Source organism: Callorhinus ursinus, unplaced genomic scaffold (assembly GCF_003265705.2).
Source record: "Callorhinus ursinus isolate GAN/ISIS: 27379988/994484 unplaced genomic scaffold, GSC_fseal_2.0 scaffold57, whole genome shotgun sequence".
Classification (NCBI taxonomy): domain Eukaryota; kingdom Metazoa; phylum Chordata; class Mammalia; order Carnivora; family Otariidae; genus Callorhinus; species Callorhinus ursinus.
Window position 1 is genome coordinate 2,260,457 of NW_027397119.1, and position 23,901 is coordinate 2,284,357.

The window sequence follows — 23,901 nt, forward strand, 5'->3', positions numbered from 1 at the left end:
TTAAAAATGATCTTTTAACAACTACAACAAAGAAAAAATTTTCTAAATTGCTAAAAAAGAAGCATTTTTTTAAACCACATATTCACTAAAAAGTGGCCAGGTTCATATTTTTCTGTCCAAGTGTCAAAAAATATGTTATTCCGCATGTTTGATTTACTTCACGTTAAATGACAAGTCATGCCGGTTACCAAGAAAGATATAACAACTTTTTGTTTGTTTGCTTTCAAATTCAGTGTTCTTGTGTGAATTATGTCACATTGAAATCTGTAGATGTCTAGTAAATTTAAGATTTACATTTCAAGTTTCTTAATATAAACTTGAAACCATAAGCAACCAGGTGGCATGCATATACCATTTATTGAACAGTAGGGTGCACATTTAGTTGGTGGCTCTGTAGTTTACATGGATTTCTGGCTTCACATCACAAACAATGTTCAAAAGTTGTTTCAACACACTTTCCATGTACTTGTTGTAACTTCCACTCAGTTCTTTTATCTTCCCTTGTGTTTGCTCTTCTATTTCTTCTGAGAGATTACTTTGAGAGCCCATTACCTAACAAAATAAAACAGACAGAATTCACCACACTATACATCATTTTAAAGTGTAATTGTTTTACTAGTTAAACTTGTTTTGGCTTATTTATTAATGATTGTTCTATGGTGTACGTACACCTTACATATTATTTTTCCAGAACTTTCTCAGAGAATGGATACAATCGCCAATACTGTAAGTAAGATGGATAAACATTCCTAAAGAATGAAAAGTAGCTATGGTCAGTTACTTCTGCTTTGAGGCAGTACAAACTGAAGGCACATTCACAATCATTATACCATACTCAGAAGTTTTTTCATGTATTACATTCTTCATATATTTATAATAGTTTCAATTCAGTTTCTGTATCTTCCCCATGACTTACTTTTCTGAATTAAAAGTCTGGAAAATAAAGTTGAAAGACATCATTAAAACAGTTTTGTTGGTTTTTAAAGAGCAAATAACTGGTTTGTCAATTTTTAAAAATATATTATCTGAACTGACTGTTGTTTTTCAGGAAGATAAGCAACAACATGCCTAGTAAGATACTTTGACATGCATAGGTATCTCTTTTTGGGTAATAGATATAATTTTGAAAGTTTTAATATGAATTAAATTTCTTTCAACTTAAGATATACTTGTCCATTTAGTTACATTATATTTTTAGATGCAGTTTAATATATCTTTCTGGTTGCTCTCTCTTAGGCAGGGTTTCCCAGTACTTCCTATTATCTCCAAGAGATTTGACCAAAATATAATTTCACCAGGGGAGTTGCCAATTTAAAGGGATTCTGCAGTGAAACCCTTTGTAAAGTTATCCTTTGCTAAGCAAACAATTAGCTCCTAATTTATCTCCTTTGTAAACTCAGCCTTTCTTAAACAGTATTGTTAAGGCTACACAGCTGGTTTTTGTTTTTGTTTTTCTCTTCTGTGAGTATGCATTTAGTTCAATCCAAGAGACTCCACTAATGATTGACTTCTACTTCAGGGTCTTTAGACCATTCTAAATTCTAGAATTCACATTATCTTTCTGGGTCCTAAACTTGAAATCAAATGTGATTGAGGCCATCAGGTTCAAGTTCTTTTTTGTTTATACTCCATGCAATAAGGGCTTCCCAGTTCAAAGAAAATCACTTAAGGAAATCTAGCTTCTAAGACATCAAATAACTTTTATAAAATAACATTTTGATAAGTGAGAGTACAAGGAGCAGAGACATATGGATTGAATTTCCCTTGCTAGGAAGAAGTTTAAAAATGGAAGAGAACTACTTACCAAAATAATTTTACCAAAATCTATTTTTCCTCTAAATCTACTATCATAGGTGAGATTCTACCAAACTCAAAAAAAGTGTTAAATCCAATGTCTTTAGTGATGAAAAATTTGTAAAACAAACAATTTTAAAATTATTATCTATTTTTCTTTGGAGCAGTGTTAAAAATAGCAATTATTAGGTTAGATTGCTGCAACTATCCTGTAGGACCTTGGAAAAATTCATTTCAACTTTAGGTTCTTTATTTCAGCATTGTCCAATAGAAACGTAACATGACCCACAGAGCAAGCCGTATAAGTAATCTTTTAAAAAGATTTTATTTCTTTATTTGAGAGAGAGAAGCTCAAGCAGACTACCTGCTGAGCGGGGAGCCCACCGCGGGGCTCCATCTCACGACCCTGAGATCATGACCTAAACCAAAATCAAGTCAGTCACTTAACCAACTGAGCCACCCAGGTGCCCCAACAAGCCATATAAGTAATTTTAAATTTCATAGAGTCACATTAAAAAGGTAAAAAGAAAGAGGCAAAATTGATTTTAATAATATATTTTATTTAACCTAATGTATTCTTAATATTATTAACTTGATGTACAATCAGTATAAAAATTATTGCATTGCTGTTTTTCATACTAAGTTTTTGTAATCCGGTATATACTTTATACTTACAGAACATCTTAAGGGGGACTAGCTACATTTCTTTTTTTAATTTAATTTAATTTTATTTAAATTCAATTAATTAATATATAGTGTATTATTAGTTTCAGAGGTAGAGTTCAGTGATTCATCAGTCATATATAACACCCAGTGCTCATTACATCCTGTGCCCTCCTTAATGCCCATCACCCAGTTACACCCTCCCTCCCCCGCTCATGGACTAGCTACATTTTGAGTGTTCCTTAGCTATATATGTGAAGTGGCCACCATTTTTGACTGTGCAGGTCTAATGCACAGATGGCAGCTACTACTATTAGTTGTATTCTTCATGTGCTTTTCTAAGACAATATGATGATTTTCTGAAAGGATTATAGTAGAGACTGTATGTAGCAAGGAGCTTAGCCCTGAGCAACTAATCAGCAAATATTGGTGATTATTATTATGAGTTTTTACTGATTGTGTTTTGTGCTTTTTAATTTTTTAATCCATTTTACACTTTCAGAAACATTGGAATACCCTTAAAAAGTAGCCCATAGTCCATGTCTCATCCTGAATAATTAAATATAATATTATTTTTGAATTTATTTGATGCACAGTAATTTGAATTTCTACAGTGTTTTTTAGACATTGTTATGCCAGTGACCAACCATATACTGTTTTACTATTTTTTTACTTTATTTTTTATTTTAATTCCAGCATACTTAACATACAGTGTTATATTGGTTTCAGGTGTACAATACAGTGATTCAACAATTCTATGACTCGACGCTCATTAAGAGAAGTGTACTCTTAACACCCTTCACCCACCCACCTCTTCTCTGGTACCATATACTATTTTAAATGGCCTTCCTCAGGAAGACTTCCATACCTTTATATATGCAGACAGTGTTGATTTAAGCCATACAAGAGAGTAAAGGAATGAACATAAGCTCCACAAAGGATCAATCATCTTGTCCACTGATATATTATAAACGTCTCAAACACTGCCTGAAGCATAGTAGGTGCTCAAAGCATATTTGCTGAACTGAATAGAATGATCAGAACTCTAGGCAATACAGAGAACTTGTTACCTACATTCTGTTGCTCTTGTTGGCAGAAGCCTACTATCTGAATGTTTGGGACACTATATACATTAGAAGTTAATAATTGTGTGACATAGGGTGGTATATTTCGTCAAAGGGTACCCTTTAAGGACCTCTTGTTAATTTTCAAAGCTTCAGTATTGAGATGGATGCATATAGATTTACAGCTAAATGACTGATGGTGTTGGTGAAATCTTTCAACATTCAATACGTTTCTTTATAAATTGTTCAAATGTTCCAATTGTTCAAATGTTCCTGTTTAAGAGAAAGCAGAGAGGGGGCACCTGGGTGGCTCGATTGGTTAAGCATCTTACTCTTGGTTTCGGCTTAGGTTATGATCTCATGAATTGTGGGATTGAGCCTCTGCGCTGGACTCCACTCAGGGGGGAGTCTGCTTGGACATTCTCTCCCTCTTCCTTCTCCTTCCCCCACCCCCCCACACTCTCTCTCTCTCTCAAATAAAATAAATATTTTTTTTTTTTAAGAGAAAGCAGAGTTTCGGTTTCAGGCCCCACTATCGTAAGGAAAACACAGTTTTACATTCTCAATCTATGGTTGTTTCAGGAAAACAGATGTTTTCATGATATGAATTCAGGAAGAAAGACTAAAGATACAAAAATCTTCAATATGACCCAGGCAACCATTTTCATGTCTTCTGTTTAGATTCATGGTCCGTCTAACTTCTACATGCATTAACAATAGATTTCATGTTTCTACTGTAGTTCAGATTTCCTTTTAGCAATGTAATATCTTCTTTTGTAGAAGAAATTATATCTGGTAGCAATGACAAGCAAAGGATAAATAAATCTTTAATAAAACAATATTTGTTGATAAACAACTCACGTTGAGATACCTGCTTCTGTTGATACATCAGGGGAATGGAAACAACCCATACATTAACAAGAGCTGGGACGCCACTAGAAAAAGTAACATGGAGGTGTCTCCCCCACAGCAGGCAGAAAACTGGCTTCTTGGGTTTCCTCCCAGACCTCCTACTTGCCCTGGGTTAATGATGATGAGATTTAACTGGAATAGCAATATGTCTGACATATGGAGGTCATGCCAAGGAAAGAATATCTTGTGCTAATGGTTTTACAATATGCCTGAAGTAGCGGAGGCCTAAACATGTTGACCTTTCTATGTGAGCTTTTGATCAACTAGCTGGAAAATTGGCTTAGAGCTCTAATTATGAGAGCAAAGAGGAGTTTTAATTATTTTCCAAAGCAGAGAACAAATATCCTGAACCAGATTTACATCTTATGAGATCCTTCTGGAGAAACAACATTTCAAGAGATTTAACCCAACTACTTTCTAAAATTACAGTCAGTCATGTTACTACTTAAAAATAGAAATAAATACATCAGAAATATTCTGCCTTGAATGATAAATGTTGGCTGGTATTAAGGACGACTATTTTCTCAGGTCCCGATATGTCATGGATCATGACAGGACTCAATAGGAAAGATAAAGGCACAGAAGAAACGTTAGTTACCCATTCTCTCAGTGAATATTTATTGCATGCTTACTATGGAGCAGACACTATTCCATCGCTGGGGAAAGTAACAGAACAAAACATAGAACCTGCCGTTTTGGTGTTATAGTTCAGAAGGACAGATAGACAAAAGTAAAAAAAGGTAAATATATAATGTATCTAGTAATGATACATGATATGACTATAGTGGGGAATTACTTTCTTTTTTTAATGAAAGACACAGTGTTAAATAAGGTGACCAGAAAGAAGAGCTAACAAATGAACAGAGATCAAAGAAAGATGAAAATGTCTATAAGAAGATGATTCCAGGGAGCAAATATAACACGTGCAAAGGTGCTGTTGGCAGTGGTGTGTTCAGTCTGTTTGAGGAAGAACCGGAAGGCAGATGTGGCTAGAATAGAACAAGTAGAGACAAAAGTAATAGAAAATGTTACAAATGACCACAGTAGATATTGTTTCACATTGCTGAACACTGTTCTATTTCCTTATGATTTCCTTTTCATTTATTTATTTATTTATTTATTTGAGAGAGAGAGAATGAGAGATAGAGAGCACAAGAGGGAAGAGGGTCAGAGGGAGAAGCAGACTCCCTGCTGAGCAGGGAGCCCGATGTGGGACTTGATCCCGGGACTCCAGGATCATGACCTGAGCCGAAGGCAGTCACTTAACCAACTGAGCCACCCAGGCACCCTATGATTTCCTTTTCAATTGGCTGGCTTCTTTCAATAAATCTTTCATAGAATATAAAGAAATGCTTTCCCTTACACTAGCATTTAAAAAATATCTGCGTTTCACAGTAAAAAGTAAGTGCATGACATTTTCAGAACTGACAGGTTAGTGAGATAGCCAAGGGCCAATCATAGAGGGCTGTATATAGACTTTGGATTTTATGATGCCTTTGTTGAAATACTGATAAGAATTTATTTTAGCTGAGTGGTCCATTTTTATTCTAGGAAGGACTTTTTATGTTAAAAAAGAGCCCACTGGGGGTGCCTGGGTGGCTCAGTCAGTTAAGAGTCTGCCTTCGGCTCAGGTCATGATCCGGGGGTCCTGGGATAGAGCCCCACATGGGCTCCCTGCTCAGCGGGGAGTCTGCTTCTCCCTCTCTCTCTGCCCCTCCCCTAAGCTCATGCTCTGTGTGTGTGTGTGTGTGTGTGTGTCAAATAAACAAATAAAATCTGTTTAAAAAAAGAAAATTAAGAAAAAAGAAAAAAGAAAGAGCCCAGTGGAAAAGATTTCCTACCATGGGATTGAATTTACCTGATCCTCCACAAGTCCCACATCCACTCCCACTAAAAAAAAAGTTGTAAATAAGGGGATTTCCAAAGTGCTTGTAGTTCATCTTGCAGTGTCAGCCTTTATTTATGTTTCTATGGAGGAAAAACCATACCATATCATATAAACTTTAGTTTGTAACACATGGAATTTAATAATTTTTTTTTAGTCCATGTTGCAACATAGAAGGGAGGATGTTGGTTCTGAAAATTTCATGTACTAATTTTTTTTTCTGTAAATTGTAGATATTTTGAAAATGCTAGTGGAGGAAAAACCCTTTTAAAAATATTTTCATGAAAGATTTGTTGAATGAAGTCAGACAGTTGAAAAGGAAATTTAAAAAAAAAATACCAGAAGACTTTTCAGCAATATGCAACAGTATCTACTTTGGTCATTTGTAAATCTTGAATTCACCAAAGAAGACGTGGCTTAACAAATTCATTCTGTAATGGTGTGCAACAGTTCTTTATTGATTGTAGTAGTAAACATTGATAGACAAAAAATATGTTTTCTGAAGTGTTTTTCTTAATAAAATGTGTCAGTCAATAATCTGTGGTAGGAATAATACTTCAACCAGGCCCTTCAATTTGAATATTTTTAAAATATGACTTTTAATGGGTACCACATATTAGATATTAACTATTGATTGACACTTCCTATAGCAAATCAAAAAGCCTTGAAAGTGAAAATGTAAAATCAGTAATTCTAGAATGTGTAAAATTTAGTTTGATGTTCAGGCTTAGCTGAACTGCATCTGCTCAATTCAGTGTATTTTTCTCCCTTGATATTCCGCATTATACCTTTTGAATATTAGTATATTATAATCTATGCTGCATAAAAAAAAGCTGTGTTTACTTTCTTGCTTACCTTAGATTGTGTCAGTCTAAACTCCTTCTCTTTCTGCATTCTGTACTGGTCAATTTCTGCCATAGCTTCTTCTTTAGCTTGCTTCAATCGCTTTTCTTTTCCTGAATATTAACAGTGGCATAGAAGGAATGATTTTTTTTTTAAATAGACATGGAATTTCAAACCTGATTTCTAAAAAAAAAAAAAAACAAATAGGTGAGGTCTACATTATTTTCTTGACAAATTTTCCTAAAGTGGCAAACTTCATTAAAAAACAATATTGAAAAATACCTTATTTTTTCAACTGGATTTTTCAGAACATGGAAATGACAACTTTTTTTCACACTTACGTGTTTAAATAAAATATCTGCCCATTTACGCACAGCAGTAACAGCCAGAGAACAGATTTTAGCTGTCACTTATTCGAAAAGACATTATTTGGTCAGATTTTCTGTCCTGATTTGCTGCCAGGAATCCTTCAGTCCACACCAACTGGATCCTATTTAACACTGGCAGATCTCCAAAAGCACTACAAACATGTAACTCAGACTCTATCAAACTGACTTACAATTTTTTAAAGCATTTTATTGGGATTTTTTTCTTAGCATTTGTTGACTCTAGAATGTCTGATTAAGCCCCACAGCACATCAAAGTAGGTATTTTTTTGTAGTAGCTTTCTCTGAGGGGGACTTGAAAGTGGCCATAAAACCAATTGTTTTTAATGGTTAGGAGATTTAGTTAAATAGCTTTCTTTTCTTTTATTAAGAGCAAAGGTGTAAGCCTTAAGCCAGCAGACAGCGATGTAGATGAAAGTTTCAGACAAATACAATGCTGTAGGGATCATTAACTAAGCACATGACTTTTTTTTGACAACCAGAGTAAATTTGGGGGCTTACAGACTAATATTAATTGTTGCTATGCCCCCATCCCCCACCACCTTCAGGAGGAAAGTCCTAATGCTTTGTGATCATTAAAACTTTGAAGAAACTCTGAACTGTATTAAAATTTTTTTATCTGAATCTATTGTTTTTTAATTTCAGTTAAATGCCTTCATTCTTTTGCTTATTTAACATTCTCTGATAATGTCTCAAGCCTTTGTTTATAATTTTTGTCAACTTATATTGTGTAGACTTTGAACAAAATGTGTTCTCATTAAGTAGCATAAAGCAAAATCTTAACATAAACTTCTGTCATCCACATACATGTTTTTATTTTTAAATAGAATATAATAATATATTATATATTTATATATATAATATATAATAAATAAATAAAATATAATAATATATTATATATTATATATATAATATAATAATAATAAAAGCATATAACATATGCTTTTATTTTTATATATCTTTGTAGCATTTGAGTGTAAATAATTTCTAAATTTCTCTCCCTGCTAGGCATGAGTTGCTTTGCTAGTTGCCTATATATATATTCTATTTATTCTATAAATATAGATTCACTGAGTTATAAATTGACATGTGTCCTTTTAATGCCTATTGTCTTTGAATAGGACTGAGTAAACCTCATTCAGAACAGATAGTTAGCTTTGTCTTTACTCCCTATAAAATCCAAGATCTGATGAAATTTAGTGCTCTTCTGATGCTTGAGGCTTAATGGAACATTAACAGCAATGCTTACCTTTTTCTTACTTAATGAATGCTCATTACCATTTTGTGTATACAGATGCCTTCATTCTCCACATTTCTGACCATTTTGTGGGAACCAAACACATACTATTCACAGAACAAATACACAATATGTTGGGAGGGGAAACTGTTCTTTGATTCCCAGCTCTTTCTTATCACTGCTTGTCATTAACATTAGGACAAAAATATATTTAAGGTGTATTAACATTTTCTTAGTAATAATGGGTTGTAAGATACATAATCACTTTATAAAATAAATTACATGAGACATCACTACTCGCCATGTTAATTACATAATATGTAAAAATATTGGTTTCAAAGTCACAACTCTGGGACATGAAAATAATAATAGTAATAATAATAATAATAATAATAATAAGGAAATCTCTGTGTGCCCTATCCCAGGGCAGAATCCAGTGCACCACTTAAAAGGGTGTCTATTAGCTCCACCACACAGTGACCGGCTCAGAGCGGGTCTGATTCCCCCGTCATGGCACCAGTCACCTGCTGGTTCTCATTCAGTTAAACAGGAGGGCCGTGGGGAAATGGCTGCTGGCACAGCCGTTTTCTGGACAGACTCAGCAGCTGCTGCTGCGTGAGAGCCTGCCTAGGCTACACCTGATTTAATCCAGGGGAAGAAACTGGAGCCTAAAGCCTGCAGTTTCCCTCGAGGTGAAGCAAAATGCATGCATCAAATCATCTCCTATTAACCTCTAGCTTGCTTCTCTGTCTCTGTATGAAGATTTCCAAATTTTAATATTATACCTCTTTCTTCTTAAGCATTAAAAATATGGCTACTATAACGGTGTTTAAGTTTATGTTCTTATTTCTCAATACTTTCTGTAGCAAACAGAGGGGTGACCATATGCGACAGCCCAGATTTTTTAAATATGACAATCAAATGTTCGGTCCCCAAATTCTTACAAGGTCGTATATGCTTATGAGACCAAATGTTCTAATGTTTGGTTTAGAAAATGTGGTTATCTTTTGCATCATGATTTTGAATCTTACTCAAGCAGGTGCTCCAGAATGGGGCAGGAAAGGACTGTTTTGATTTGTCCATCCATTATTCATTCAATGCATACTGAACACTTACTATTTATTCTGCTACAAACAGAGGGTAGAGAAATGCGTATGATGTGGCCCTTGCCTCCAGTTGGCATAAAGTCAGTGTAATTTGGAAATGTGTACATGATATCCGGCTTCCAAGAGGAAACTATGAAATACATAAAATTGTGAAGAATACACATAATCAGTTATGAAAACAATGGAACATATGTTTTGGTTCTGTTTCTTCCATGGCAGTTAAAAACCACAAATTTATGGAAATTAGCATCATGCCTAAATTCTAGACAATCTGTGCTTGCCTTTCATCCCAATAGTCGTGTTATGTCTTATGTTATTAAGGTAAGTCAAAAATAAAACAACGGAACCCAGATATGTAGAGTGGCGGTCAGAGGAGGCTGCCAAGGGAGGTCAGGGAAGAACTTTGTTTTTTTTAAAGATTTATTTATTTGGCAGAGAGAGACACAGTGAGAGAGGGAACACAAGCAGGGGGAGTGGGAGAAGGAGATGCAGGCTTCCCGCTGAGCAGGGTGCCCGATATGGGGCTCGATCCCAGGACCCTGGGGTCATGACCTAAGCCGAAGGCAGATGCTTAACAACTGAGCCACCCAGGCGCCCCGAGGGAAGAACTTCTGAGGAGGGAATGATCGAGCAGAATGGACTTTTTAGGCAGGACAGCAATGGGGACAAATAGTCCATTTTGGAGATTAAAACAAGGCACAGTGACCCTTTCTAAGATACTTTTGGACATTCTTTGTAAACAGCTGCACCTTAATAATGCCATTCATTTTTAGACATGCGACTGACTTGTCATGCAAATATGTCTTCTATTCAACATGCCCTTATTGAGATATTTTACAGGAAATTTTGTGGGAAGGAAAGAGAGGGAAAGATGTTTGATTTCCAGGGGATTTGTGGGAAAAGAATGAAAAAATCAATTTGGGCAGGTTAAAACTGAACCCCATGTGAGAGTGGGGAGAGTGGTCAATGCTCAAGGATGGACTCTTCCTGGCTTTGTGGTTAGGAGATGCCGAGTGAATTGAGTATCCCAAATGCGAATGAGCCCTTGAGACACAGGGAGCCCTATTCTGTTGACTGGATTGTTAAATTGGTTCTGGAATCTTTTTGTGATTAGTGCACAGCTAACATGAGATATTAGAAGACTTGTAACCTTGAGCAAGTTAGTGTGTCTGAGCCTGAGTTTTCTCAATCACAAAACAGATTTAATAATCTACTGCAATGAATCACTCTATGTATTAGGAAAAAATATAAATAAAATGCGTAACAAAGAACAGCTATTTGATTATTTTTAATCGTTATTAGGAAAATAAGCCCAATTTCTGGAGACCTTTTATAGGAACAAAAACAATGAATACAATGTGAGTTTGAGGAACAGTCCTCAGGCTGTCACTAGAAAGGCCTCTGTAGGCTTCCCTAGGACATCCAAGTGGAGGTATTGAGGGCATCTGGACAGACAAGTTTGGATCCAGAAGCAAGCTTTGAAATGGAGACAAAGATCTGCACGTCGGTCATCTGTGTTTGTGTAGGTGCTTTGTCATAGCAATGGGATTTGGACTGAAACCAAGGGAGCGTGTACAGAATGAAGAGAAAAGAGAGCTAAGGTCTCAATCTGGGGGATGCCAACATTCAAGAGATGAGAAAAGGAGGAGGACCCTCAGGAGGAGCCTGAGAGTTAGCGGTCAGAGAAGTAGGGGAAACTAAATGAACGTTCAAGAAGGATGTGGCCCACAGTGTCAGATGCTGCAGAGAATGGAAAAAAAGAGACATTTAAACAACCAATGTTATCGAATATCCTCTATGTGCCCCACGCTGTTTCTAGATCTATAAATACAGCAGTGAAAACCATAAACAGACAAACTTTCTCTTCTCATGGAGCTTGTTTCTGAATACAGTAAGGGGAGCTAGAAAACAAGTAGTGTATGATGTGATAGAGATGATAAGTACCAAGAAGAAGAGAGGAGGAGCCTAAGGGATAGAGAGACGGTGGGTGTTAATTTAGGTAAGTAGTGTATTTTGGATGAAGTGATATATGAGCAGAGACCTGAGGGAATAAGACAATGAGCCATGCAAATATCTAAAGGGGAAGGGCATTCCAAGCAGAGGCAACAGCAGATGTAAATACCCTGGGTACGTGACATGCTCAAGAAACAGCAAAAACGCTGTCATGGCTGGAGCAAGAATATTAGGAGATGATATCAGAGAGGTAGCACTGGGACCAGGTCACATAGAGCTCCTGGGGCATGATACAGTGTTTGTTTCTTGAGACGCTAAATTCACAAAGAGTTTTTAGCAAAGCTGTGGCATAATACTATATATGATTTAAAAGGATTTCTTTGACTGGGTGTGGTGAGAACAGATTGTAGGGGCAAGGGAGACATAGGAAGACCAGTTTGCAATAGCCCAGATAAATGTTAATGATTGCTGGAAATAGCAAAGTAGCAGAAGAGTTGGTAGGAAGTTATATATACTTTGAAGGCAGAGAAAATGGATAAACATGAGAGACAGAGATAAGACAATGGTGACTCTAACATTTAATTTTGGGAGTAGAGTCAAGAACGTAGTTTAACTGAGATGCCTATTAAACATCTAGTGGCAATGGTGAGAAGGCTGATGTTTATGTGAATTTGGAGATTGAGGAAGCAATGAGGGCTGGAATTACCAAGTTTAGGAATCATCATTCATGCGGCTGGTGTTTAGAGCTGTGGGATTAGATGGGATCGCATAGGAAGTATCTCCAGGTATAGAAGAAAACGGGTCCAAATCTGGAGTCCAACTTTAGAGACTGGAAAGATGACAGAAAGCCAACCATGAAAGTAGTGTCCCAAAGTCAAATAAAGGAAGAGTTTCAAAGATAAAAGAGGGATCCAGTTGTGACTGAGATATTTAATTAATAAAAGGTTTAGCAATGTTTGTGGTCTTGGCAAAGGGAGCTTTGGTAGAATTGTAGGGACAAAAGTCTGATTAAAGGGGGTATTATGCTAAGTGAAATCAGTCAGACTGAGAAAAACAAACACCATATGATTTCACTCATGCAGAATCTAAAAAACACAAATGAATAAATAAACAAAAAGTAGAATTAGACCTGCAAGTACAGAGAACAAAATGATGGTTGCCAGAGGGGAGGGGGGTGGGTGGATGAGCAGAATGGGTGAAGAGGAATGGGAGTTACAGGCTTCCAGGTATGGAATGAATACGTCATAAGCATAAAAGGCACAGCATAAAGAATATAGTCAGTGATACTGTCATAAGTTCTATGGTGACAGATGGCAGCTATGCTTGTGGGTGAGCGCAGCGTAACGTATGGAGAAGTGGAATCACTATATTGTATGTTAACTACACTCAAATAAAAAAAATTAATGAAAAAAGTGGGTTCAGGAGAAAATGGAATAAAAAATGTAAACACAAGGAATACAGGCAACTTCTGTGAGAAGTTTTCACTTAACAACGGGAACAAAGAAGATAGGGCTCAAGACAGTCAAGTGGATTTGACAATTAGAAGATGTTGTGAGTTGACCTGTGTCCTTCAAAAGGATATGTTTAAATCCTTACCCCCGGTACGGTGAATGTGACCTTATTTGGCAGTAAAGTGTTCGCAGATGTAATCAGGTTAAGATGAGGTCACACTGATTTAAGATGGGGCCTACAGCTGGTGTCCTTATAGGAGAGGGAGATTTGGACACAGAGACATAGAGGCACGCGGAAGACGCATAAGGAAGAAGGTCTGTAATTATACAGGCAAAGATTAGAATGATGCAGCTGCAAACCAAGGAATGCCAAGACTTGCTGGCAGTCACCAGAAGCTAGGACAGATTCCCCTTTCGTGCCTCCACAAGGGACCAACCCCGCCGGCACCTTGTGTTTGGACTTCTGGCCTCCAGAACTGTGAGATAACACACTTCTGTTGTTTTAAGCCATCCTGTATGTGGTAATTGTTACAGAAGCCCTAGGAAACCAATACAGAGGCTCAGTGAGAAACAGACAACAATATCAGTTGAGCATTGGAAACAAAGCCAGATACTGGAGTGTGGTTGGAAGAGTAGGTATTCAAATGAATGAGACACCTGACAAAAATATGCATAAACAGGACAGAAGTTACCTTGACTTGGTAGGAAAACAAAGAGCACTTTGGGAATGTTTGGAGATTTCTATATGTGACTAATAATCGTTTTGATTCTGTTATACCATACAGAAGAGAAACAACAGCAGCTTTTCTGGGCTTTTGGGGATTGTTAATATTATGAGAAAACCAACATGGTTCAAAGAATGTTATGATTTTCTCACCTGCTACAAACATTGGAAAAAGTAATGTCACCAGAAAAACAATGAAGCAACCTCTCTTTTGGTGCCTGTGATAGTTACAGAGCTTCTCTGCTGACCCTCAATCTCTCATTTCATATCTTCGCTTTCTTGGTGTTTCCTTTGCTATTCTTTGTACTTGTATTTTCCTTATTTAAAAAAATCATATGTAGTTTTGTATAGATCTTGATTGCATATAATCAAATGCTATTACTAGATGAAAATGTTCTGTGGCTATTATTTTAATATGACCCACTTGAAGAAATGAAAGTCCAGTATACTTACAAATACCCCATTAGTCTGTGGACTGTAAAGAAAGAAAAAATTTACAGGCCTACAAAACACACAAGACAGGGCCATGAAATTCGAATACAGCAACTTTTATTTTATTAGTTTATTAAAAGTCATGTCTTCATGAACCAAAGTATTCACATGCATAGAGAAGAATTTATTAAATTAAATCAAGGTGGTTGTTTAAATAATTTGGAATACCTGCATATTTGGAAACAAATAGGCAATTACCTGATTTAAAAAATATTGATGGCTGGCATCCTATAGGCACACAAAAACGAATCTGCTTTACTGTATTAGCTGACATATTATCAAAGTAGATAGTTAAAATATTGTCTTAAGAATATATTTTGGGGGTGCCTGGGTGGCTCAGTTGTTACGCATCTGCCTTCAGCTCAGGTCATGATCCCAGGGTCCTGGGATCGAGCCCCGCATCGGGCTCCCTGCTCGGCGGGAAGCCTGCTTCTCCCTCTCCCATTCCCCCTGCTTGTGTTCCCTCTCTCGCTGTGTCTCTCTGTCAAATAAATAAATAAAATCTTTAAAAAAAAGAATATATTTTGCACTTGTGTATAATTCAATGAGGTCCTTCTAGAAGACGGTGCCTAAGAGATCAATGGGACTCTGTTATTTTGCCGTATTTTTCAACAGAATTCTTTTTATTAAGTAGTGGAAGAATATCCATAGCTAACATTTATTGAGCACTTGCTATGTGCCAAGAGGTGTTTTAACTCCTTTATAGGTATCAACTCTGGGAATTATGACAACTCCGTGAGGTAGATACTGTTACCTCCATTTTGAGGCTGAGGAAATCACAGTGAGGTTGGAAGGTAACCTGGCCAATTCACCCCCCTAGCAGGAGGCAAAAGCTGGATTTGTAACCAGGCATAGCAGCTCCAGGAATTGAGCAGTGACCATTTTCTATCTTGGTAGAAAATTCTGGGTATGTCCTTCACTTTTATTAAGATTATCTATTGCTTTTAGAACATTTTAAATATACCTGCTTGTTCAGTTTTTCTCATATTCAGATTTGAACATTTACATTGTTTATCACATCTTTTGATCTATATCTCGTCATGCAAGTTGTAATTTTGAGTTAAACACAAACACTGTTCTTGGCAGCTGCCAAAGTAGACAGATTGAGTGTTTATTTGTGAGAAAGGCTACGGTTCACCTTTGAAAATAATTCGTTCTTTATGGGATGTGGAGTCACGTGCATTTGAGCATTTCGAAAGAGCTGTAGAGTTTTTCAAGTTTGTAAGGGTGTAAATGGAATTAATACTGATCTCATTAAAAAGTCATAACTACAAGTAAAAATGCCTTATATTTCAGAGAAATATAAGTCTCTGCTCCTCCTGTTGATGATGGTATCTCGAATTTCTAATCTAATTCTGATGGGAGTTGTTCAGTTCCCCACCCCTGGAACTCTGGGACAGGTCTGATGTTCTGTAAAAATGTAACTTGTCTTGGACCAACACAATCACTTTTATGTTTGGATTAATGAACAGTTTTTAAGGTGAAAGTGTTAACTTCAAATCAGGTAATTTAAAATAGTGCCAACCTACTGTGATTCCATCTAAATTTAACCAAACAGCAAGGATATTTTGCACATAAAAATTTTTTTTGTCTTAACTAATTAACACAATTGGGGATGCCTGGGTGGCTCAGTCCGTGAAGCATCTGCCTTTGGCTCAGGTCATGATCCCAGGTCCTGGCACGGAGCCCCGACTCAGACTCCCTGCTCATCAAGGAGTCTGCTTCTCTCTCTCTCTCTCTCTCTCTCTCTCCCTCTGCCCCTCCTCCCTGCTTGGTCTCTCTCTCTCTCTCTTTCTCTCAAATAAATAAACAAAACCTTTAAAAAAAAACTAACAAATAGAATTTAATCTGTAATCAGTGAACAGAGGCAGGTATCTGCACTTTACCAGCCATCTACTAGAAGCAGTCCGAGTCTCCCTCGTGACAGGAAAAGCTGACCCAGAAGTGGAGGCAGTTGTAAAAAGAAATGAAACTGGTTTGTCCTGTTCTTTTATTCCATTCCTTTACTTTTATAACTTATAGTAATATTCAAGTATACATATTATGTGGGTTAAAAATAATTTTTTTGATTGTACTCTTTTCTGGTCCTTAAATCATCATGGCCATATGCATAACCCTGATATTTATGTCTATCATATATATCTCATATTTCTATTAAAAAAGAAGAGTGACCAAAAAAAAAAAAGAAAAGAAGACTGAAACTCAGAGATTCTAAATGACTTATACACAGAAACATAAGAAAAAGCCAATGCTTTTTCTACTCTGTTGCCTCACATCCCAGCTTTTCGAGTCTATTCACAAGCTCCCCCCACCCCACCCCAGCCACAGTGTTCTCTCGTAGCTGGTGAGTGTCTTGAGAGTAGGGACCTATATATTTCATTTCCGCAGACCTAACAGCCTTCAGGAGAATTCCTGATATATCAGGTCTATAAACCCTTATCTATATCCCTTAAGGCAAAACCTTTATACCCTATATTGTATTATGTAACAACTTCACTGAGATCTGAAGCAGCCCCTTTAATGGAATATATTAATATTTTTGCAGCATAATATATAAATATACCATCTTACTAAACTTGCATTTTTCTAAAATGATTAATATGTGAATTGCTGGTTTCTTTTTTTCCCCTCTATGTCCTTCCCTCTCTCCCTTTCCCTCTCTTTCTTTCTCTTTCTCTTAGATATATATTCAGGACTCTTCTCTAGCAGAGACTCCATGAGCAAATTTCTGAGATGCTTTCAAATGAATGGATTTAAGAAAGAGAAAGTGATCGTAGACTTCCCACGATGGTGTTCACTATTGTGATTTATTGGCTCTTATCTGAAACTCTTCTGCCTTCATATGTCAGATTTTCACGTGAATCCCTTTAAGGGAAAAAAAAGTGGAATATTTGGGTTTATAAAAATGATGGCTATCTATACCTCTCATGTCATTATTCCTTTCTCCTTTTGGGGCTCATTTATGCATTTATCTCACTAGAATGTTTTAAGGAAGAATCTAGGTCTACTCATTAGTGTCTATACCAAAGTGGCTTGGGAAGAGTAGGCACTCAATAAATACTTATTAAATTAAATAAATCAATAAATTATAAAACTAGCAAAATGAAAGAAGTTACAAATGCCAGGCAAAAAAAGTAGTATTTTATTTCGCTACAGAATGCTTAAGAAGTAAGTATGATGGGTACAATAATTGAAATTGTAACCACAAACTGTTAGCTGCTGATACCTCTGTAAGAAAACAGCTTCTGTCTAGTGAAAACTGTCCTCAAAGCCTGTGCTGTCTGAGGCAAAGAGGAGAGACTGACATTCTCTGTAAAATTGAGGGTAGAGGTTGGTTGTGGAAATTACATTTGGAAAAATATTTTCTGACATGTTTTTAAGGCCTGGGTGTTTACTATTACTGGTTGAATATTTGCTTGAATATTTATGACTGAAGACCAAGGGAGAAAGTACACAATTACTTTAAGTCACCGGCAAATAAAATGAACATTTTGCATAAAAATAAGATAATATACTTTTTCCAATATTGACTTCTGAGGAAAGATTGTCCAAGGACAGCATACTCATTAGTGGAAAGGAAAACAAGTTTATATATGTATGTGTGTATATATCTATATATATGTATATGATATTTTTATATATATAGCTTATATATATTTTATATATATAGCTTATATATATTTTTTATATATATATGATATTTAGGTATATCATATATATCTTATATTTCTATCAAAAAGAGAACAGTGAAACTCAGAGATGCTAAATGACTTATACACAGAAACATAAATCTGAGTCTAGGTAGTTGTGAGTGGTCCTCTCCTCCAAACAACTTGCACGTTTCACAAAGCCTTTCTTCTCTATTGGCTTTGAGAAAAGACCCACAGTTGGTAAAAATCATCTGGATCATATGATAATACTGATTAATGTGCCCAATATTGTCATTTTGTTTCTTCCATGATAAGGAGGCAAAGGTCACATAATTAAAACATCTTAAAATAAGTTGATCTGTTCTGGAAGTTTCAAATGTGGCTAAAGAAATTTTAATAAAAGATAAGGAAGTTTTCTACACTGCTTCAACCAGCAGGTCCCAGACTGCTTTGTTTTCTATCAAATTACTCTGCATTCATACCATTTTGCAGTCATTTGCATGGTTTGTTATAGAAAAGAAATGGAGAAGTAGGTAAAGTTTGTCTTAATTTCTTCTCCTTCCTTTTCTCTTCTAGGTCTTTCCACATGGAGTCTTCCTTTTGCTGTTGTTGGTTCCTACACTGCGGACAGCTCAGGAAATCAACTTAGGAAAGAAAAATGATTTTACCTGTGGTCAAAAACCCAGCAGATTGAGTACTGCCTCACTCCTGGCTTCCTCTCTTACATTCTAATGTATTGTTCCCACATCTCATCCGATCCATTTCAACAAGCTTTTGTCACTACCTACTCTATTCCCATCACTATATTCATCCCAAGAGTCACATAAGCAACATTTTTAAGACATGGCCCTATCTTGCTGAACTTTGAATCAAATTGCAGGTGCAAGACATATAATTAGAAAGAAGGTAAATGGCACAAATTATTATAGATTAAGTAATGATGTGATAGGAAATGAGATAGTGGAGAAAACATAGGTCTTGGCCCAGAGAACCTGAATTTCAGTTGTTGATCTACAACATGTTAGTTTATTCATCATGAAAATTATATAAATTTTGTATAGTATAGTTATAATCCTTGCTTGGGGATCAGACTCCGTCCAAATCTTGTCTATACCCTTTACCCTCTGTAGGACCTTGGGCAAGCTGCATAATTTATCTAAACATCACCTTTTGTCTTTGCAGTAAGAGTTGGTGTGAGGAGTAAATAAGGTAAGAATTAAATGTGGTGCCTGCATGGTGTTTTCTATTTTTAAAATATGACCTTTGGCAAATAATGAACTTCAGTTTCTACATACATGAAATTGAAATAATAGTAACATTTCATTCATATCTTTGTGGTGAATATCAAAGGTAGTAGGAAGGGGGCTGACCCTTATTGAGAACATTCTGTGCTAATATACAGATGTATGACTAAATAAAAAGAAAGTTAGAAAGTGAGAATAAAGTGGAAATATTATTAAAATATTGGAAATTAAAAGCCATTAAAAGAAGGATGAGAATGAGCTATTAAATGTTAATTATCACAATTTTACAGAAACAGAAACTGATGTGTATGGAGGGTAAGTAATTTGCTCAAGTTCTCTCGCTAGTAAGTAGATTCATTCTGGAAGTTGTCTATCTCTTAATCATTTCACAATATTGAGAAACTGAGGCATGGCAACATTATGGAAGTTGCAGAGACAAGACTCAAGGTCATGTCTCCCTGTAACTTCAGTGTCCATTATCATTTCATTTAGCACATAACCTCTCCAAAGGCTCTGAGTTAGAGGATTTCGTCCCCACTATGGCCATAGGGACATATGACTGGGTAGTTTCAGTGAATTGGCCAAATGTTTCTGAGGGAGTATGGTGGAGCCAGAGTTTTAGCCAGAGTCTGCCTGCCCCTAGAGGTCCATGCTCATTTCATGCATCCCCCTCATCCATTTTGTGACAGATCCCTCATAGGTCAGACAGAATGGAGACTTACTCTTCTTGGCTTCCTCTAGCTTGTCTTTGGCCCTTTTTTCTGCGTGAAGGAGCTGGTGGATCCCCTGAGACTGGCTGGTCATGGCAGCCTGCTTTGAGTTAGGTGGCTTCTGTGAAATCTGGAAAGTGGTGGATCTATTTTTCCTTTTAGAAATCACCACATAACTCAGGTTGTTGTGTCAACGGTGAGCTCTAAACATGGGTGTTTGTTTCAAAATGGTCTGACTGGGCCAGATCGCTGGGCCCCAAGGAGAGCCCAAGGGTGGAATCCAGAAAAACAAGTTAAGTCAAAATGAGAAAGCTGAAAACTTGTCCTTTCAGCCAACTTCAGTCTTTGCTACGAAATAAGAGAAATAAATAAAAAATGAGTAAGATCACTTTTGGAAGATTAGCTTCCTTCTTCCAGGAAATATTGACTTGTTTACTAAATTTTTCTTCCAAGTTGCAAGACCTTTCTTTTCCCTTGTCCATGCAGTTCTGGTTTTAGTGTTTTCTTCTCTATTTGTTTCTAGAGATTCAATTATCTGCTTAGGGCAAATTTTATTAACCTTTCACTAGGAAGGAGACTTTCTGACTTTGTGCACAGAAGATAGGCTAGGAATCTATTCTTTTCTTTCTGTAGGCCTCAGGTGATAGGAATGAAAAGATTTCTTTGGGGCATTGTGTTGCTTTTTTAGTAATGCTATATGCTAGAGTTCCAGGGAGATCTTAGTGTGGTGACAAAATCAACATGAAGAGAAATTATAACTGCAGGTTTTGAGGTTAAATTAAAATAATCTAAACATGTATTTTATATTACTCAGAGCTTATACAGGGTGTTGTCCTAAGATAGTACAGTGAAATCCATCTTGCTTGATTTGATTCAATCCAGTAGTGATTAGGACAATGAGAATGTTGATCACAGTGCAGAATCATAAAATACCATTTTATATGTATCTAAAATTGTTATGTGAAATGAAAAGCTAATCTTTTGACTTGGGGTCAAGGCTTTTTTTTTTTTTTCCTGAAATGGTTTGCAAATTGGGATTTCACATATTATTTCTTCCATTCACTACACAATTGCCTCACTATAAATACCAGGTTGAATTTCTTTCAATAGGGTGCCTGGATTTCAAGATAATTGTAAAACAATCTGAGAGCTAATTCTATTAAGGTTTTAATATTAACTTTCCCCTAAGTTTAGAGTTATCCCATCATCCATGCCTGTAGCACAATGTTATGTGTATGTCATCTTTAGCAAATCTCTCTCAAAGGATCAGCTCTTTTTCACAGGAATACCTTTCTTTCTTTTCACATTCATATTTAATCAGTTTAGAAAATTTAATTTTTATTGCATAATTACAATAATTAGTGTAATTGGAATAAACAGATATGTGAACAAATATAGCTCTGGTAATAGGTACTTCAACGCGTAGGAGCAAAAGTGAAGGCAAACTGGATGGAATGTAGTTCATTAGTGTCAGATTAGGCTTGTTTTAGGCATCAGTTAGTATTAGAACAGAAAATATATATTATGTGAAATGCATAAAATGCTTAACATCACTTCCTGCCACTACCATCAGGTAATATACATCAATGATTCACATTGGGACTAACTATACTATTAGCAAATTCAAACACTTGGAACTAGGCAGTATATTGATTAAATTTTAGTTGACAAAGTTCTCATACTCCTATCAGAATCCTGTATGTAATGTTGGATAGCAGTCATGACAGATTTTCAATAACCTAGATATTGAATGGAACAAAAGAATTACCCGTTGTTAGTTGCTACTAATACAGTTGCATTGTTAGTCCTTTTATTTATTTGTTTGTTTAATTAATTTTTAATTTTTGTTTAAATTCAATTAATTAACATATAGTGTATTATTAGTTTCAGAGGTAGAGGTTAGTGATTCATCAGTTGCATATAACACCCAGTGCTTATTACATCAATTGTCCTTAATGTCCATCACCAATTACCCCATCCCCCCCCACACCTCTCCCCAGGCAACCCTCAGTTTGTTTCCTATAGTTAAGAGTCTCTTATGGTTTGTCTCCTTCTCTCATTTCATACTATTTAATTTTTCCCTCCCTTCCCCTATGCTTTGTTTTGTTTCCTAAATTCCACATATAAGTGAAATCATATGATAATTGCCTTTCTCTGACTTATTTTGCTTAGCATAATACCCTCTAGTTCCATCCACAGTCGTTGCAAATGGTAAGATTTCATTTATGTTGATGGCTGAGTAATATTCCATTGTGTGTGTGTATATATATATATATGTATATATATATATATACTATATCTTCTTTACCAACTCATTTGTTGATGGACATCTGTGTTCTTTCCATAGTTTGGCTATTATAGACATTGCTGCTATAACATTGGGGTGCAAGTGCCCTTTTGGATCACTATGTTTGTATCCTTTGGGTAAATACCTAATAGTGCAATTGTTGGGTTGTAGGGTAGTTCTATTTTCAACTTTTTGAGGAACCTCCATACTGTTTTCCAGAATGGCTGCACCAATACAATGGCACTAAATTCATACCTTTCAATAGTTACCCTGAAAGTAAATGGGCTAAATGCCCCAATCAAAAGACACAGGCTATCAGATTGGATTAAAAAACAAGACCCATCGATATGCTGTCTGCAAGAGACTCATTTTAGACCCAAAGACACCCCCAGATTGAAAGTGAGGGGGTGGAAAACAATTTACCATGCTAATGGACACAAAAGAAAGCTGGGGTGGCAATCCTTATATCAGACAAATTAGATTTTAAACCAAAGACTGTAATAAGAGATGAGGAAGGACACTATATCCTACCTAAAGGGTCTATCCAACAAGAAGATCTAACAATTGTAAATATCTATGCCCCTAACATGGGAGCAGCCAATTATATAAGGCAATTAATAACAAAAGCAAAGAAACACACTGACAACAATACAATAATAGTGGGGGACTTAAACACCCCTCTGACTGAAATGGACAGATCATCTAAGCAAAAGATCAACAAGGAAATAAAGACTTTAAATGACACACTGGACCAAATGGACTTCACAGACATATTCAGAACATTCCATCCCAAAGCAACAGAATACACATTCTTCTCTAGTGCCCATGGAACATTCTCCAGAATGGATCACATCCTAGGCCACAAATCAGGTCTCAACCAGTACCAAAAGATTGGGATCATTCCCTGCATACTTTCAGACCACAATGCTTTGAAACTAGAACTCAATCACAAGAGGAAAGTCAGAAGGAACTTGAATACATGGAGGCTAAAGAGCATCCTACTAAAGAATGATTGGGTCAACCAGGAAATTAAAGAAGAATTAAAAACATTCATGGAAACCAATGAAAATGAAAACACAACTGTTCAAAATCTTTGGGATACAGCAAAGGCAGTCCTGAGAGGAAAGTATATAGCAATACAAGGCTTTCTCAAGACACAAGACAGGTCTCAAATACACAACCTAACCCTACACCTAAAGGAGCTGGAGAAAGAACAGCAAATAAAGCCTAAACCCAGCAGAGGAGAGAAATAATAAAGATCAGAGCAGAAATCAATGAACTAGAAACCAAAAGAACAGTAGAACAGATCAACGAAACTAGGAGCTGGTTCTTTGAAAGAATTAACAAGATTGATAAACCCCTGGCCAGACTGATCAAAAAGAAAAGAGAAATGACCCAAATCCACAAAATCATGAATGAAAGAGGAGACATCACAAACAACACCAAAGAAATACAAACAATTATAAAAACATATTATGAGCAACTCTATGCCAGCAAATT

The 23,901-nt window shown here is 36.2% G+C and overlaps 1 protein-coding gene across 1 annotated transcript; it reads right to left on the bottom strand.

The window, feature by feature from the left end:
• Positions 1-378: 378 nt before the first annotated feature.
• Positions 379-20,223, bottom strand: ATP6V1G3 (ATPase H+ transporting V1 subunit G3). The gene is made up of 3 exons (XM_025855337.1): positions 20,127-20,223; positions 7,174-7,274; positions 379-552 (listed from the first exon to the last, which is right to left on the bottom strand). Exons 1-3 carry the CDS (start codon positions 20,206-20,208, stop codon positions 379-381), a joined length of 357 nt encoding a protein of 118 aa, XP_025711122.1. The 5' UTR covers positions 20,209-20,223.
• Positions 20,224-23,901: the final 3,678 nt, after the last annotated feature.

Excerpts from the sequence above, each read along its gene's own strand:
- ATP6V1G3 (XM_025855337.1), bottom strand. The coding sequence starts at position 20,208 with ATGACCAGCCAGTCTCAGGGGATCCACCAGCTCCTTCACGCAGAAAAA. Across the intron at positions 7,275-20,126 it reads GCTAGAGGAAGCCAAGAAGA|GAAAAGAAAAGCGATTGAAG; the intron begins GTAAGTCTCCAT and ends GTTAATATTCAG. Across the intron at positions 553-7,173 it reads TTAGACTGACACAATCTAAG|GTAATGGGCTCTCAAAGTAA; the intron begins GTAAGCAAGAAA and ends TTATTTTGTTAG.